Source organism: Ranitomeya variabilis, chromosome 5 (genome assembly GCF_051348905.1).
Source record: "Ranitomeya variabilis isolate aRanVar5 chromosome 5, aRanVar5.hap1, whole genome shotgun sequence".
NCBI classification, from domain to species: domain Eukaryota; kingdom Metazoa; phylum Chordata; class Amphibia; order Anura; family Dendrobatidae; genus Ranitomeya; species Ranitomeya variabilis.
This window is the reverse complement of record NC_135236.1, coordinates 656516041-656533069: the sequence shown is the minus strand read 5'-3', so window position 1 is coordinate 656533069 and position 17029 is coordinate 656516041. Positions and strand designations below refer to the sequence as shown.

General features: G+C 43.5%; 1 protein-coding gene across 2 annotated transcripts in view; it reads left to right on the top strand.

Annotated features, from left to right (window-relative positions):
• LOC143776755 (NAD-dependent protein deacetylase sirtuin-3, mitochondrial-like) overlaps window positions 1–15803 on the top strand; it is a 38385-nt gene extending 22582 nt beyond the window's left edge. For both annotated transcript variants that reach the window (XM_077266474.1, XM_077266475.1), the window contains 6 exons: window positions 10536–10706; window positions 11044–11276; window positions 11515–11615; window positions 11949–12110; window positions 15046–15255; window positions 15712–15803. In XM_077266474.1, coding sequence (XP_077122589.1) covers window positions 10536–10706; window positions 11044–11276; window positions 11515–11615; window positions 11949–12110; window positions 15046–15255 — 877 coding nt within the window. In that variant the 3' untranslated portion in view covers window positions 15712–15803. The remainder of the gene's footprint in view (window positions 1–10535; window positions 10707–11043; window positions 11277–11514; window positions 11616–11948; window positions 12111–15045; window positions 15256–15711) is intronic.
• The last annotated feature ends 1226 nt before the right edge of the window (window positions 15804–17029 follow it).

Genomic DNA, 17029 nt, shown 5'->3' with positions numbered 1-17029 from the left:
GCTGTTAATTACACACATTAGAGAAGCATCACATGATTTTTCAAAAGGTGCCAATATTTTTGTCCACCCCCTTTTTTCTGTTTGGTGTGGAATTATATCCAATTTAGTTTTAGGACAATTCTTTTTGTGTTTTTTCATTTAAGACAAATTAAATGAAGATAATACCAAAGAATTTGTGTTTGCAGTCATTTTCAGGAAGAAACTGAGTATTATCTGACAGAATTGCAGGGGTGTCAATACTTTTGGCCATGACTGTACATGAATTCATTGAGATGTGTAGTTTGCAAAATGGGGTCACTTCAGGGGCTCTGCCAATGTGATGTGGCAGCCGCAAACAATAACAGCCAAATCTGCACTATAATATGGTGCTGCTTCCCTTCTGAGCTTTGTACTGTACCTCAGAAGTAGTGTTTAAACACACATGGGGTATTGGCATACTCAAAAGAAATTGTGCAACAAATTGTACCATTTGTTTTCTTCTGCTAACACTTGTAAAAATTAGAATTTGGGACTAAAGCAACATTTTTGTTGGAACATTTTTAATATTTCTCCAATCCCCCTCCATGACAGCACCACAGTAGGCTGCTTCTGATAAAGACCCCTTAAGTTAGGACAGAAGGTCTTTGACTATGGAAGGTGTGGTGTCCCTAAGATCTGCATCTACAGAGCCCAGCACAAAGCCAGGCCCAGTAATTATTGAAGGTATCTGGAAGTTCCCACTCTTTAGGCAGGAGCCAAATTTTAGTTTATCTCCCCTGTTTTATTTTAGGGAAACAAGACTCTTGCACCAAGAGTGAGAGAAAATGCTACAATGCGCCATCTGTTGTAAAAAGTTCCCATCTATCCATTTAAAAAAAACCTTTATGCAAGGGGTATACTGAGAAGATTATAAGAGAGGAACACCCTTCCCTTATGGAAGACGTAAGAGGAATGGTACAGCAGAAGATTGTCTTCCCTAGCCTCCTTCTCTCAATCGGTCTCTATGGGACCATCATCGGCAAAAAAGAGGAAGTACAATCCTAGGGATAGTTCTGTAGTTCTGCCTGGCAGACGTTTCCATCTAAGTGGCTGGATTATCTATTAGAAAAGGCATCAGATATGCAAAAATCTATTCCTGAGCCAAAAATCTTTAAGAAAAGATCCTTTCTTCCGTCACAGGCCCAAACCTTACAGTACAGAGGGAAGGGTAAATTGGGACGCTAGAGTTTTATACTGAAGAGGAAAGGATATTTTCTCTTCGCCACGACAGCACCCACTGAGAGAGAGGGGATCCGCCCCTAGGAACAGGAAACCCTATGGAGAGATAAAAAGGGGCGGTCCCCTCGCTCCCACAGTTTGGTTTCCTGTTCCTACGGGAATCCATGGAGAGAAGAGGATACCTAGCCTGGATGCCGCCTGCGCAGTTTACCTTAGAGGACGGCAGGGGCTCCAGAGCTGGAAGCAGCGTCGGGGGTCCTGGCTCAGTTTCCCCCCTCTGCTGGCAGACGCCGTGAGGCCAGGACGGGTGGTTGCTGGCTCTCGGGATACCAGCCGGATTCGTCTGCGGGAGCAACGCTGTGGTGCGGTCAGCGTCGCGCCGGCATCGGCGGACGCATACACAGCTGGGAGCCCCAGTGTATTCCCCCGGAAGTACAGGTAAACTTCCGGGGTGATGGAGGAGGAGGACAACGCCTGCGCTGACACCGGCGGCAGCGCAGGCCCATGCAGTATGGCCGCGACCCGGAAGTGACTAGCGCTTCCGGGTACAACCGGAAGAAGATGGCGGCCCCCATATGAAAGGACGCCGGCGATGTCGCTCCGGCGTCCACTATGGATTCTGCGCAGGACGCTGTGATGTCTTCGTTAGAAGCCACCGCATCCACTCCACGCAGCCATGCCAGCACCAGCCGCTCTAAACAGAGCGGATCTTCTAGAAAGAGCAAGTCGGATCGTGTTATTCCTCAACCCGTGCCTCAGTCTCCTCCTCATCAGCCGGTACCTTCACAAACAGCTTCACTGGGTGAGTGTATATCTACCCTATTTAGGCTGATTACTGTTCCCTCTCCCTCACACCCTAGGCCAAAAGGACTGAAAAAACGAAACACAGACAGTGTGCGTTATGTCTCCAGCCCCTTCCGGATAGTCATAACAAGAGGCTGTGTAAACCGTGTATTGACTCTACCCTGCGGGAAGAAGCCTCGGTTAGATCTGAGGATATTAGGGTCATGATCAGGGAAGAATTACGGGCCTTACATAGTTCTGACAAAGAGCCGCGTACTAAAGTGAAAAAAGGGTACGTTTCCCCTATATCTGACCAGTCGTCTGACAGAGAAAATGCAGACTCTGACATTTCCCGTGAATACGTTTCCTCAGATGAGGACCAAGATACATGCTTTCCCACCGATAGCATTGATAACCTGGTAAAATCAGTCTGCAACACCATGGGTATTGAAGATTCTAAGGTCCCTAAAACGCAGCAGGATATCATGTTCGCTGGTCTGTCAGAAAAGAAAAGGCCCTCCTTTCCTGTAATATCAGCGGTAAAAGATCTAATCAAGAAAGAGTGGGAAAGCCAGGGGCAAAGGGGTTTACCACCAACCTCAAAAAGACGTTATCCCTTCAATGATGACGAGTTCTTATTATGGTCAAAAGCCCCGAAGGTGGATGCGGCAGTGGCATCCACATCCAAAAAATCCTCACTGCCCGTGGAGGATTCGGGTTCATTACAAGACCCATTAGACCGCAAAACCGACTCTCTTTTGAAAAGAGCTTGGGAGTCATGTACGGGAGCCTTTAGGCCGGCAATATCGGCTACATGCACCGCTAGGTCCATGCTAGTCTGGCTAAATGACTTGGAGGAGGGACTAAAAAGCGGTCTCTCTAGAGACAGGTTAATGTCCTCTATACCCCTGATCAGAGGGGCTACAGCCTTCCTGGCGGACTCATCTGCTGACTCCATACGCTTGGCGGCTAAGTCAGCGGGACTCACGAATGCAGCACGTAGAGCCCTGTGGCTTAAAGGATGGAAGGGTGATCCCCAAACAAAATCTAAATTGTGTGGCCTCCCGTGTCAGGGTGAGTACCTGTTTGGTACTAAACTAGACGAAATCTTAACTAAAGCGGGAGAGAGGAAGAAAGGCTTCCCTAACGTTAATTACCTTCCATCCTATAGGAGAGCATTCCGGAAGCCCGTGTTTAATAAAAGGAGAGATTTTAAGAACCAAGACCGCTGGGCCACTAGAGACACCAAACAAAGGGGTGCATTCTTTGGGAAGCGCCCTTTCAAACCTGAGGACAAACCCCGTTAGAGCGGATCTACCTGTGGGAGGTAGATTATCCTCCTTCTCAGATAAATGGCGGCTGATAACATCAAATAGTTGGGCAAATTATCTTGTCACCTCCGGCTTAAAATTAAAATTTTCCCGAGTCCCTCCGGACTCATTTCTATTGACTTCATTAAAATCTCAATCACAACAGGAGGCATTGGAGCAGGAAGTAATGAGTCTTCTGTCCAAGGGGGTTCTGGAGGAAGTTCCACTTCTTCAGGAGGGCAAAGGGTTTTACTCCCCTTTATTTCTAATACCAAAACCGGATGGATCATTCAGAACCATTATAAACCTTAAGAAATTAAACACCTTCTTAGAAAATCAAACCTTTAAAATGGAGTCTATCCGATCCACCATAAAACTCCTGTTTCCCCATTGCTTTATGACGGTTCTGGACTTGAAAGATGCGTATTACCATCTCCCAATCTTTAAAAAACATCAACAATATCTCCGCGTTGCGGTTGTCATAAAAGGATATATACGACACTTTCAGTATGCAGCAATGCCCTTTGGACTATCAATTGCTCCAAGGGTATTCACTAAACTAATGTCAGAGGTCATGTCATATCTAAGATTAAAAGACACCCTCATAATCCCATACCTAGACGACCTTTTAGTGGTAGGAAAATCCCCCTCACAATGCCAAGAAAGATTAAGTCACATGATTTCATCCTTGCAGAACTTAGGATGGATAATAAATTGGGAAAAATCTAGGCTAATCCCAACGACTCGGCAAGTATTTTTGGGGATTATATTAGATTCTATAACTCAAAGATGTTTTCTCCCAGAATCTAAACAAATAACGGTGGGGAAGAAAGTTCAGTCTATACTAGATAAACCTATAATTTCCCTTCGGGAAGGTATGTCCTTACTTGGCTCCTTCACGTCATGTATCCCGGCGGTTCCATGGGCCCAATTCCACTCGAGGTGCTTACAATATGCAATTTTACATGAGGAGATAAAATTGCAAGGGCAGTTAGACGGTAAAATTTCCCTTTCTAATGACGTAATCCAATCCCTAACCTGGTGGCTACAGCCAGATCATCTAATTGGCGGGGTTCCCTGGGATATTAAACCCTCAAAAATAATATTTACGGATGCCAGCCCTCATGGTTGGGGGGCACACTTGGGGGACCAGGTTGTCCAAGGGTTGTGGTCGGCTTCGGAGTTAGACGATTCGTCTAATAAAAAAGAACTAAAAGCCATCTATCATGCCCTATGTGAATTCCTCCCACAGTTGCGCGGAACACATACCAGGGTACTCTCAGACAACATGACATCAGTGGCTTACGTCAACCATCAAGGCGGAACGAGATCAGGCACTCTCATGTCTATAGCCGAAAACATCTTGACTATAGCCGAAGATCATCTTCTGTCCTTATCAGCACTACATGTCCGAGGAATAGACAACGCAAAAGCAGACTTTCTCAGTCGTCATACCCTCCATCAGGGGGAGTGGGTGTTAAATCGTCGGATATTCAATATGATAACTATAAAATGGGGTATACCCGACATAGATCTCTTCGCTACAAGAGACAACAGGCAAGTGAAAACATTCGCCTCAATGTTCCGGACAGACAACCCCGATGTTCTCGACGCCCTCCAGATCCCGTGGACATTTCAGAAAGCGTATGCCTTTCCCCCGATGGTTCTTCTTCCAACAGTAATCAGGAAGATAAGGGAGGACAGAGCGAATGTGATCTTAATTGCCCCGTTCTGGCCAAAGAGACCATGGTTTTCTCTGCTCAGAGCCATGTCCGTCTCGGATCCATGGATTCTCCCAGAGAATCAGGATCTGCTTTTCCAGGGGCCCTTCAACCACCCTCATGTGAAGGGTCTGCGGTTGACAGCCTGGGATTTGAGAGGCAGCTATTGAAACTAAGGGGCTTCTCTGATAGAGTAATTGATACCCTACTGCTGAGTAGGAAAAGATCCACTACATCGATCTATGTAAAAGTATGGAAGAAATTTTTAAGCCTCTATCCCTCAGCCCTGTCAAAGGAAATTCCAGTCTCCTTTATTCTCGAATTTCTCCAGAAAGGACGGGACTTAGGCCTTTCAGTTAATACCTTAAGAGTGCAAGTTTCTGCGCTAGGGGCTCTGTATAGTCACAACGTTGCGGGAGATAGGTGGATATCCAGATTCATTTCAGCCTGCCAGAGAGCAGAACCGGTCCAAATTCCCCACTCACCTCCTTGGGATGTTAATCTGGTCCTTGAAGCCTTGACGGAGCACCCATTTGAGCCTCTACATTCTGCTCACATTAAACATGTCTCCCTCAAGACGGCTCTTCTTGTCGCCTTAGTATCGGCAAGAAGGGTAAGTGACATACAGGCACTATCGGTAGATCCTCCATTTATGTCAATATTGCCAGATAGGATTGTCCTAAAAACAGACCCTTCCTACTTACCTAAAATGTGTACTAAATTCCATAGGTCTCAAGAAATTCTTCTTCCTACCTTCTATAATAACCCTACTAATCAGGAGGAAGAAAAGTACCATACTTTAGACGTGAGAAGGGCTGTGATAACCTATCTAGACAGGACTAGTCCCTGGAGGAAGAGCAGGGCTCTCTTTGTTTCCTTCCAGGGTCAAAGGAAAGGAGCTGGTGTTACTAAGGGCACATTATCCCGATGGATTCGGGAGGCGATATACCTGGCCTATTCATCTAAAGGGGAAGATCCACCTGAGACTGTGAAGGCACATTCCACCCGGGCGATAGCATCATCCTGGGCAGAGCGAGCAGAGGTTCCGATAGAACTCATATGTAAGGCCGCAACCTGGTCGTCCCCTACTACCTTCTATAGTCACTATAGACTAGATTTATCTGCCTCCACTGACCTGTGTTTCGGTAGATCAGTTCTTAACACGATAATCCCCCCCAAATGACTGTCTCTGAAAGTCTCTCAGTGGGTGCTGTCGTGGCGAAGAGAAAACACCGGATTACGTACCGGTAATGCTCTTTTATAGAGCCACGACAGCACCCCTTCACTTCCCTCCCTTATATATTAGTTTGCATATGAGCACGGATAAGGGTGATTGGTTCTTGTAAATATTAGTAGTCTAAGATAAAATGATAATAGAATTGCCTACTAATACTGGTGGGCGGTTCCTCGCAATCTCTGTAACCCAAACTGTGGGAGCGAGGGGACCGCCCCTTTTTATCTCTCCATAGGGTTTCCTGTTCCTAGGGGCGGATCCCCTCTCTCTCAGTGGGTGCTGTCGTGGCTCTATAAAAGAGCATTACCGGTACGTAATCCGGTGTTTTTCAGAACTGGTGACAATGATTCCAGGCATGTAGGAAGCAGAATTGCAAAGTTTCTCTCGCAGTGTCGAGAAATCTCATCAGACCTAAAGATTCTAGAATCTGGAGTAGGGGCAAAAATAGTTTATCCTCCTTGGAGGCTAGAAACAACATCCCAGTCTTCCCCAAAACTACAAGAGATCCAGATATCGGGGCTTCAAGACCTACAGGAGTCGGGAGTGATCTCTCCAGTTCCAGTGATGGAACAAGGTGGGGGGTCACTATTCTCATTACTTTTTAATAAAAAAACAAAACTGGGACTTGCAGAATAATCTTAAATTTAAAACCTCTGAATCACCTTATGTACAGAAGATGAAAAAATGGAATCTATAAAAGTCCACAGTTCCACTGATGGGCAAGGATTTCATCATGGCGACAATCTATCTGCAAGAGGCGTACTACCACATGCCCATACATCCATCTTACCTGAAATTTCTGAGATTTGCAGTCATACAAGAACACAAGATCTGTCATTAACCATTTAAATGTCCTTTTCAGGATCTTTTATCTTCAGATCTCAACAAAAGTCATGGCAGAAGTTATATAATTCATAAGGCAAAACATCTGTATTGTCCCCTACATCTGCAGACCACGTTGGCTCGTGAATCAGAAAATTAGACCTGGATCCTTCTACCAAGATTTTCCTGGAAATTTTTCTTTAGATTCCCAAAAGCAGACCTCTTTTCTACCAAAGAAAAAGCAAATACAGTTAAGATCAAGGGTCTATTCTCTGAAGAACCGAAAGACTGTCTTTATAAAACTTGCTATGTCAGTCCTGGGGTCCATGGCATCCTCCATCCAAGCCATTCCTTGGTCTCTGCATATACACATCCTGGAATGTTATATTCTTTCCCACTGGGACAGATCTATTTTTACTTGGATCCCAAGGAAACTTCAGCAGGGGTAGATGCATTTGCCCACGATTGGAAGGTCAATCCCTCTTATGTGTTTCCTCCAATTCCCTGGATGCCAAGAACACTGCAAAAAATTTGGGACAGAATGTGTCAAGACTATCCTCATGGCACTGATTTGGCCAAAAAGTGGATGGTTTGAGACACTAAGCAGTCTGAAGATGGAGGGCTCACTGGTTGTTCCTCCGGTCCATGACCTGCTGCATCGCCCAGCTATGTGGATGATGCAGAAGACATCATCCACATCAATTACAGCAGGAAGACTATCAGAAACCGAGAGAAGGTATGAAGACCACAAACATTCATTGGACCGCACCGACCGGATTAATATACAGTTTGGGAGAACTTCAAAGGGTTCTTTGGGTGGGTATACAGTGGACTGACAGTAGGGGGTTATATAACCATTGATGACCTACAGCACAGATGCTGATTTAAGGTCAATGTTTTAGTTGTCACCAGTTTTATCCTGTCAGGTTCCCTTTTAAACTCCTATTTCAATAGAAATCTCACGGATCGTCGGATAGAGCTGACTGCCGCCTCTCAACTGCATCCAAGAAGATCCAATGGCATCCTGGATGGCCCCCACGTAGGGCAGTGGGGTACTCTGTACCGGGTCCTTCGGTTCTCAAGGGGGATGTCACGGTGGCTGACCCGGTCCGTGGCCCTCGGGAGGTCCGTTGATAAAAGGGGAAAGGTCTTTTAAAGGGGAAATTTTCGTGACTCCACCTGTGGTATTTGGTCAGGGTAACCGATGCTGCTTAGGGGTCTGCTGGGGTGATGTTATGGCAGCTAGATGGTATACCTTCCCACAGGTGAAGTGTGTCCCCAGGGTTTTCCGGTGTGTTGATGGTGGATGGTGTGAGGTGCAGTGAAGAATGAGGACACAAGGTTGCAGTCTCTTTAGCTTTTTACTGAGGGTTCAGCATCCACAGTCCAGAGCACCAAATCACAGGGCAGGCAGGGTCCGGCCAGTTTGGAGGCAAATCCAGAGTCCCCTTATCCAGGTAGAAATCAGTAGCCTTCCTCTAGCGCCTGGGTGTTGTAGTACCTTCCTGCTGAGCTTCTCGTAAGGTCCTCACAACTTTTGTAGATGTTCTACATGTTATGTCTCTGTCCCCCAGAGGGATAGGAACAAACCCATATGACTGATGGCCTGAGGCTTTTTACAGGGACTCTAGCACGCCCCGGCCCCCACAAGTTGCCACCGTGTCTCCTGGGTATAGGGCAGATCAGTAACTTGAAATTAGCTGTCCTGCCAGTCTCTGAAGTAAAGCATAGAGATCCTTACTCCCTCGGTATTCTGGCTACTGGATTTCTGTGCCTCAGAAGGAGGCAGCCTGCTCCTGGCTGATCTCCCTCTTATATCTTCTCCTTTGCTCTGCTTTCCTTCACGCTTGCTGCAATATGTTCTGCTTTCTAGGTCTTTCCTGGGAGCTGCAGCACCTCATGCCACAGAGCTCCTCTCCCTCTGTTTTCCTGACAGGAACTGAACCCTTTCCCTCCAGATCAGGATGTTCTTATAGGGGAGTTCACCTTAAACAGGCTTAGAGCTCCCCCTTCTGGTCTGGAGTGTGAACATGTTGCATGCATAGTGTTTACCTAGTGAAGAGATCTCCTTTATTGCCTTCAAACGTAACATCACTTCCCCCTAGAGGAGAATATTACTGCAACGACCAGGACCCTGGGGCACTGCACTCCCATCGTGGGATTTGAATATTGCGCTCAAGGGTCTAACCAGGCTTCCCTTCGAACCAATGTCCTTGATGCATAGATAAATTTATCATGGAAAGCGGCATTTCTAGTCTCCATAACACCTAGAAAGGCGAGTGATATCCAGGCCCTCTATCAGGGAGCCCTACCAAAAGATCCAAGGGGATAGGGTGGTTCTGCAGCTAGACCATCATTCTTCCTAAAGCCACAACAGACTTTCATATGCCTCAGCAGATGGTCCTCCCTTCCTTTTGTCAGAATCCAACAAATAGTAGCTAAGAAGAATTCCATGCTTTGGATGTCCGGAGGAATATTGTACAATACTGTGGACCCAACAAAGGGAAGATCTTTAAAAAAAAAAAAAAAAAAAAAAAAACCATTAGCAAACTGGATTAAGAAGGCAATCTGCAAATCATAAGAGCCAGAATCTATCGCCTCAAAAATCGCTGAAGGCTCATTCCACCAGAGCCATGTCTGTCTTCTGGGCCAAGAGGGCTAGTACCTCCCATCGAGCAGATCTGCAGAGTGGCTACCAGTCCTTTTGGACTGGAAAGTCCTTCAGGCAATTGTCCCTATCATTTGTTCTTTGGTATTGCTCGTGGTGCTGTCGTGGAGGATCTTAGAAACCAAATTAATGGTCAGTGCAAATTTTTTTTTTTTTTTTTCCCCTCCCCCTTCCAAATTGATTTAGGTCCTGTGAAGTACCTGAAGGATGAATACACTTATTGAATGGGTTTGAGGGGTGCAGTTATTAGAATGGTGTCACTTTGGTCTATTTTCTGTCCCATAGACCCCCTCAGTCACTTAAAAACGTGCTGTGGTCCCCAAAAAATTTTTGGATGGGAAAATAAGAAATTGCTGAAACTTTTAACCCTTCCAACTTCTTAACAACCTGTAATGACGCAAATGTAAAGTAGGCATGTGGTAAATGTTGAACCAGTTATATCATACAAAACCATTAAAGGGGCATCAAAATTAGAAGTTTACAATTTGCAACATTTTCTAAACTTTTGCCAAATTTAAGACCCTTTAACTATGAACACAAAAATATCTACCAAAATATAAATCTACCATAAAGTACAATGTGTCAGGAAAAAAAACATCTCAATCACTGGGATCCATTGAAGCATTCCAGAGTTATTTCCTCATAAAGTGGCACTGGTCAGAATTGGGAAAATGTCAGGAAGGTGCAAACGGGCTTCAGAGTGAAGGGGTTAAATATTTTAGTTTTTTGATTTTTTTACAGGTTAGTAATTTGTTAAAATTTTCCAGTTTTTGTAATTACCAACTGAGATTTCTATTTAGAGTAAAGGCACCACTGGGCATGAAAAGTCTACTACCAAGAAGTCCTCCATTACGCCTAAAGTCTTCTGGCCTACTTGATATTGCTGATTTGATCTTAAAGCGTTTTTGCAGAAAGATAATAGTTATGGTGGGAGCTGGAATTAGTACAGCAAGTGGGATACCCGACTTCAGGTGAGTGGCGGCTGCTTGTTATGATTGGGGGGGAATAAGCCAATGCCATGGTGGAATCAGAATTTTTGGGGTGGTGGAAGGAAGGATAGGTCGGTCATAAACTGGGTTTTTAAAGTGGATGTTTTTTTGGTTTGTTTTTTTTTATAAGTTTTTTTGTTTTCTCTATCCTGTACGCCCGAAGTTCTGCCACTTTTTGGAAAAACAGAACAACATGCATCAATTAACATTTCGGGCGTGCAGGATAAAAAATAAAAATCAATAAAAAAAAAAATGCAAACCCTTTTCTTTATTATATATTATTGGTGAGTAATTCTGATTTATTTCCCATTTATTACAGGACACCGGGCTCCGGCTTGTACGGAAACCTGAAAAAGTACAATATTCCGTACCCAGAAGCCATCTTTGACATTGATTACTTCACCTACAATCCTCTGCCTTTCTTTACACTTGCCAAGGAATTATATCCGGGAAAATACAAGCCCAATGTGGTTCATTATTTTCTGAGGCTGCTGCATGAAAAGGGCCTACTATTGAGATGTTACACGCAGAACATCGATGGACTGGAGAGAAGTAAGATCATATACTGACCATGAAGAAGGCTTTTATAAATCTGCTGTACTCCCTTTTTTTTTTTTTCTTAATCCATGGCTCCAAATTCCATTTCCCTTTTAATATTGCCATAGTTAAATATAATTGTCTGCCAGCAGTCAACACTAGGGGGAGCTTTAGGGCATTACTGAAGACATTTATTACTAACTTTAATGGCTGTAGTCTGCTCCCCTACGCATCCATTTCTTTCTATTTTCAGTGGCTGGGATCCCTCCAGAAAAACTTGTTGAAGCTCATGGAACTTTTTCCTCTGCCTCGTGTCATCTGTGTTATTCACCTTTCTCTGCTAAAGTGGCTCGGGTACTGAACAATTGAATTATTTTTATTTATTGTTTTTTAATTTTTCCAGCATGAAACCTTTTTAAAATGTATGCTGTTGAGAAAGAAATAAAAGACCAATTCTGTGGCTTACTGCACACTGCCTCATCATCAGCCGCCTCTGCAATAATCAGTGGTGGATGGTTTCCTAGGCAAACAAAAATGCAGCACTGACCAGCGCTTTGCTTAAGTTCTATAGCAAAGTGGTGTACTAGTTCTATTGCTGGTTCCGGCCACATTTCGACTCTAAAATTTATATTTTTCTCTTGGTTTGTGTAGTGTGGCTTTCATAACATATCTTTTATTCCTTTCAAGGATTGCATCATGGCTGGTCATTTTCCTCGTTGCAATGTCTGCTATGGAGTTGTTAAGCCGGATATTGTTTTCTTTGGTGAAGACCTTCCAAAAAGTTTTTACAGCTTTTCTGAGGATTTTCCAAAGGCGGATCTGCTGATTGTAATGGGGACATCACTAAAGGTGATAAATTAACGGTGGGGAAGTGGGATTTGGCGGGACCCCACCTTCCCCCTTGAAGGGTGATTGGGTGGGGAACCCTTTTTAGAAGGGGGGCAGGAAACTCCACCCTCTTGTGGGGAGCACCCCCCTTCTCGTGTGTGTGTGTGTGGTGGACACCTACCACCATCTCTTTTGTAGCAGTTGGTAGCGCAGTTTTTCTAATCCTGGATAAACCCCTCTAATTCTGGTGCTAGTTGTCAATCTGCGTGTGACTGTAGTTTGGCTCCTATGTATTGTACCGTTAAATAAGGACACCCCCTCCAGAAATGTCATGTAGTTAGATCTTTCCAGATTAGGAACTAGAAAGTGCAGCAAACGCCCAGAACGCAAGCCTTTCCTTGTTGGGGGACTATCTAATTTTGCGAGTTTTCCCACCTACAAAGAATGGAGAGGTCTGGAACATTTAACGTAGGTACACTTCAACTGTGAGAGAATCTAAAAATAAAAAAAACAATCATTGTGTGATTTTTACATAATTAATTTGCATTTTATTGCGTAAAATAAGTTGTTTTCCATTGTATAAAAGACTTAATATTTTGGTACAGAATTGTTTGCAATTAAGGAGATCAGACGTTTCCTGTAGTTCTTGACCAAGTTTGCACACACTGCAGCAGGGATTTTGGCCCCCTCCTCCATACAGATCTTCACCAGATCTTTCAGGTTTTGGGGCTGTCGCTGGGCAACATTGAGTCTCTGCTCCCTCCAAAGATTTTTCTATTGGGTTCTGGTCAGAAGACTGGCTAGGCCACTCCAAGATCTCGAAATATTTTATGTAGCCATTCCTTTGTTTACCCTGGCTTTGTGTTTCAGGTCAGTCATGCTGGAAGACCCATCCACGACCCATACTCAATACTCTTACTGAGGGAAGGAAGTTGTTGGACAAAATACCATGATGCATAACCCCATCCATCATCCCTACAATATGGTGCTTTTGACCTGTTCCCTTTGCAGAAGAGCTTCCCCACCATGCTTCACGGTTGGGACAGTGTTCTTGGGGTTGTACTCATTCTTCTCCCCTACCCCCTTCCCCCAAACATGGGGAGTGGAGTTAAAACCAAAAAGTGCTATTTTGTCCTATTCTGACCACATGACCTTCTCCCATGCCTCCTCTGGATTATCCAGATGTCATTGGTGAACTTCACATGGGCCCGGACATGTACTGGCATGAGCAGGGGGACCTTGCGTGCACTGCAGAATTTTAATCCAGGTCAGCGTACTGTTACTAATGGTAATGTTTGAGACACTGGTCCCAGCTCTTGGTCATTGACCAGGTCCTCCCGTGTACTTCAGAGCCGATTCCAGATCTCTCTCAGAATCCTGTTTACCCATGAGGCAAGATTTTGCGTGGAGCCCCAGACCAAAGAAGATTGACATTTGGCACTCAAGTGGTATCGTGGCTTGAAAAAACAACTTATTGTGCATCCATAAAGCAAAATGATTGAACGTTTTCGGTCCACATTCGGACCTTCATCAGAACAAATTTACTGGTATAGCCGTTATCAGTGTCCTGCCATTTGCAGAAGAGCGCTCTTCTCCAGAGACTCCGGTTGCATACCGCTCTGCGCTGCTGCACAGGACATTTCTAAGCATCCAGGCAACCTAAAACCATTGGATCTGCAAACTGCAGTAAATTTGTTCTGATGAAGGTCCGGATGTGGACCGAAAATATTCAATCATTTTGCTTTATGGATGCACAATAAAAAAAATTTTCAAGCCACAATACCACTTGAGTGCCAAGTTCTTTTCGAATTTTGGACAAATTTGGGCTGGACGCCCTACTTGAGCACCTCCCATCCTGTTATTGTTGGAGTGCTGTGTTTTCACTACCTCAAGGAAGATTGACAGTCATCTTGTTTGTTCCGTTTTCTGAGAACTGTGCCAATAGTTGCTGCCTTCTCACCAAGCTGCTTGCAGGTCTACAGTTTTATCCCTGGTGTGCTTGGACAGCTTTTTGATCCTGGCCAAGAATAAATATTAGACCTCTCCATTATTTGTAGGTAGGAAAACTTGCAAAATTGGCAGTGAATTAAATACTTAGTGGGGAAAACATGTAAACTGTATTTTCCATTGATTCTTTTTTTTTTCTGGATAGTAATCAGAAGAAGCCCCTTTAATAAAAATCAATCTGCTGACTAAGATCATTAAAAAAAAATAAAATAAAAAAATTGGACTTTTCGGACAGATGTGAAGTGGATACCTAAGGTCCTGCAATAGCAGAACATGAGGAAAAACAGGTTTTTCTGATTTGCTATATATGCTATATTTCTAATTGGAGGTATCTCGCTAATATTACACCTACTACATACTGGGATAGGATCTTTTGAGCTGGGAATGCAGTTTTTTACCTAAAGGGGTCTTTCCTCATGTGCTGGCATTGCAGGACCTTGGGTATCCATGGTTACGACCACTGTTACATTGACAGCTAGTTGATGGTGGTCGTAACCATGGATACCTAAGGTCCTGCACATGATGAAAGACATTTCAAATCAGAAAAACTATACTACATTTCTAATTGAAGGTATCTGCTAATATTTATTAATATTTCTACTACATCTTGGCATCCGATCTTGGAGATGAGTAATACCCCTTTAATCTCCATCTAACTATCCTGATGGCTCCTCACTAAACCTGCTCCCTTCAGCTGCTCAGTACAAGCTGGTGCTGTCGGGCTGATGACCAACTATCCCTATTCTGTGAAAAATCTCTCAATTGTTTGATCCAGGTCTTTTTTTTTTTTTTTTTTTTTTCCATCACCGTACCATACACTACCCATGATTAAGTGTAGTTTCTTAAAAAAAAACAACCCTGTTTTTCTAACTTTGGACATCCCCCAACATTTCCATGTAGGAGAAACTCATAGGTTTTCCTTCTTCCTCTACTTTTTGATTTTTCTCAGATTGAACCATTCGCCAGTATCATAAACTCCTTGCGACCAAATGTTCCACGGCTTCTGATCAACCGCGATCCTGTTGGTCCTTTTAAGAAGCCTTTCGAGGGCACAGATGTAGTAGAGCTGGGAGAGCTCTGCGAGGTCATCAGGAAGTTTGTGCGTGCCCTGAACTGGCAGAAGGATATGGATGAAGTCATTAAATCTCAAAGGCACTAGGCAAGTATGGTCGTCTCGATTTTATTTAAAATATTCTGGATTTTTTTTTTTTCTGGCCTAATGTAATTAGAGAATCTTATAGCTTCAATGGTACTTGTATACCACATATAAGAACTCCAGAACTGCTTATGCCATTGTTCTATTACTCCTACTGGAAATTTTAAGAAAAATTGACCACTAGTTGTTATCATATGGCGTCAAATGGTTTTTTTTCTTGCATAATCCAGAATCAGACTGATATTCTACCTGTAACTGAGGCTAGTGATCCATCCCCAGTTACAGGGAAAATCGGCAGAAATTGTGCCACACCTCGCTATTAAAAATTAATGGTTGTGGAGCTTCAATCAAACACACAACCTGAGGAGAGGGATGGCGCTCTTTCTGAAATCGGCCATGTTTTTTTCCAATACATCCACTCTAAACAAAATGTAACCTCCTCTTCTTCTTTCCTTTCAGTTTGGACTAGCGTACATTAGAGCTGCTACACTGGGTGTCTTTTGAACCAGAAGATGAAGAGCACCTGTTTTTAATGGATCTTTTTATATATATATATATATATATATATATATATATATATATATATATATATATATATATAAAAAAAAGAGGGTAAAACCTCAGTTTGCGCTTTTTGTATAAATCTATAAATCTAAATTTGCAATTTTCACATTGGCAAGTTTAATAGTCCAGGATAAGAAAACTTTCTCCAGAAATGGTGCCACTCTTGTTCCCTGCTGCATAGTCTTGCAATGCTTAACCTGCATTACCAGATACGGCCTACAGACCAATGAGGCGCCCTTTCTGGAGAAATCCTGTGACAGTTTGAGGATCAATTTTCTGCTTTTAGCTGTCGGAAACCGTTAGCTGGTGAATGTTCTACTAAAATGTGTATCTAACCGCTTTTCTAATGTAATTATTAAAAATTCCCCACTGTTCCCTCCCCTCTAACTTCCTGTTTTAATTTGTTTAAACTTCTGGTGACATTTTTAAATATTCCAGAACGCACTGGGTATTCTTTAGCATGTTGTCAGAAGGCTAGCGCTGCGGCCACTGCCCCAGCTGCTGTCTCCACCCTGAAATTAGACATCTGCTTCACTGAGCATGTGCAACTTGTCCATTATGACACATGCTCATTATGCATTCACTGCACTATAATCCTTTTAATGTGCACGGACACTGTGCTCCTTCATCGGCTCTGAAAAGAGAGAAAAATGATAAAGGTAAGAGTGCACTGTCACTATACATTGAAAAGGAGAGAAGGCACCAAGAACGGAGACAAGCCCCGTTTCAAGACGGTGATGTCCCTTTGGGCTAGTCTTCTCTCCCTGCTTGGTGCATTCTCTTTTCAATGCACGCTGACAGTGCACTCTCAACTGCTCATCATTACTGGCTAGATTAAATAAACGTTTAGTATGGTATTCACTGTTGGCTTCAGATAACCCTTTTAATTGTTTGAGGGTTTTTATACGGTCTTTGCATTTCCTTTACAGAAATGTAAATTTAAGTCTAAATAAAATTTTTAAAACACATTATGTTGGTTTCAATAAAGAAAATATTTAGCTTTAATAAAGTGTTGTGTGAAACGTTTTTTAATTTAACTAGTTCTGGACCGCCCACAAACTGGATTGATGTTTAGAAGTGGAATGCAGAGTAAAGTATGGACAGAGTATGTGTGTTGCCAGAAAATTATGCAGCTGTGGGGTCGAGGAGCTGGCTGTCAGACACAGCCAGACTCCTCACAAAAAAAGACAAAACCTGTTTGTTTTTATGTTAT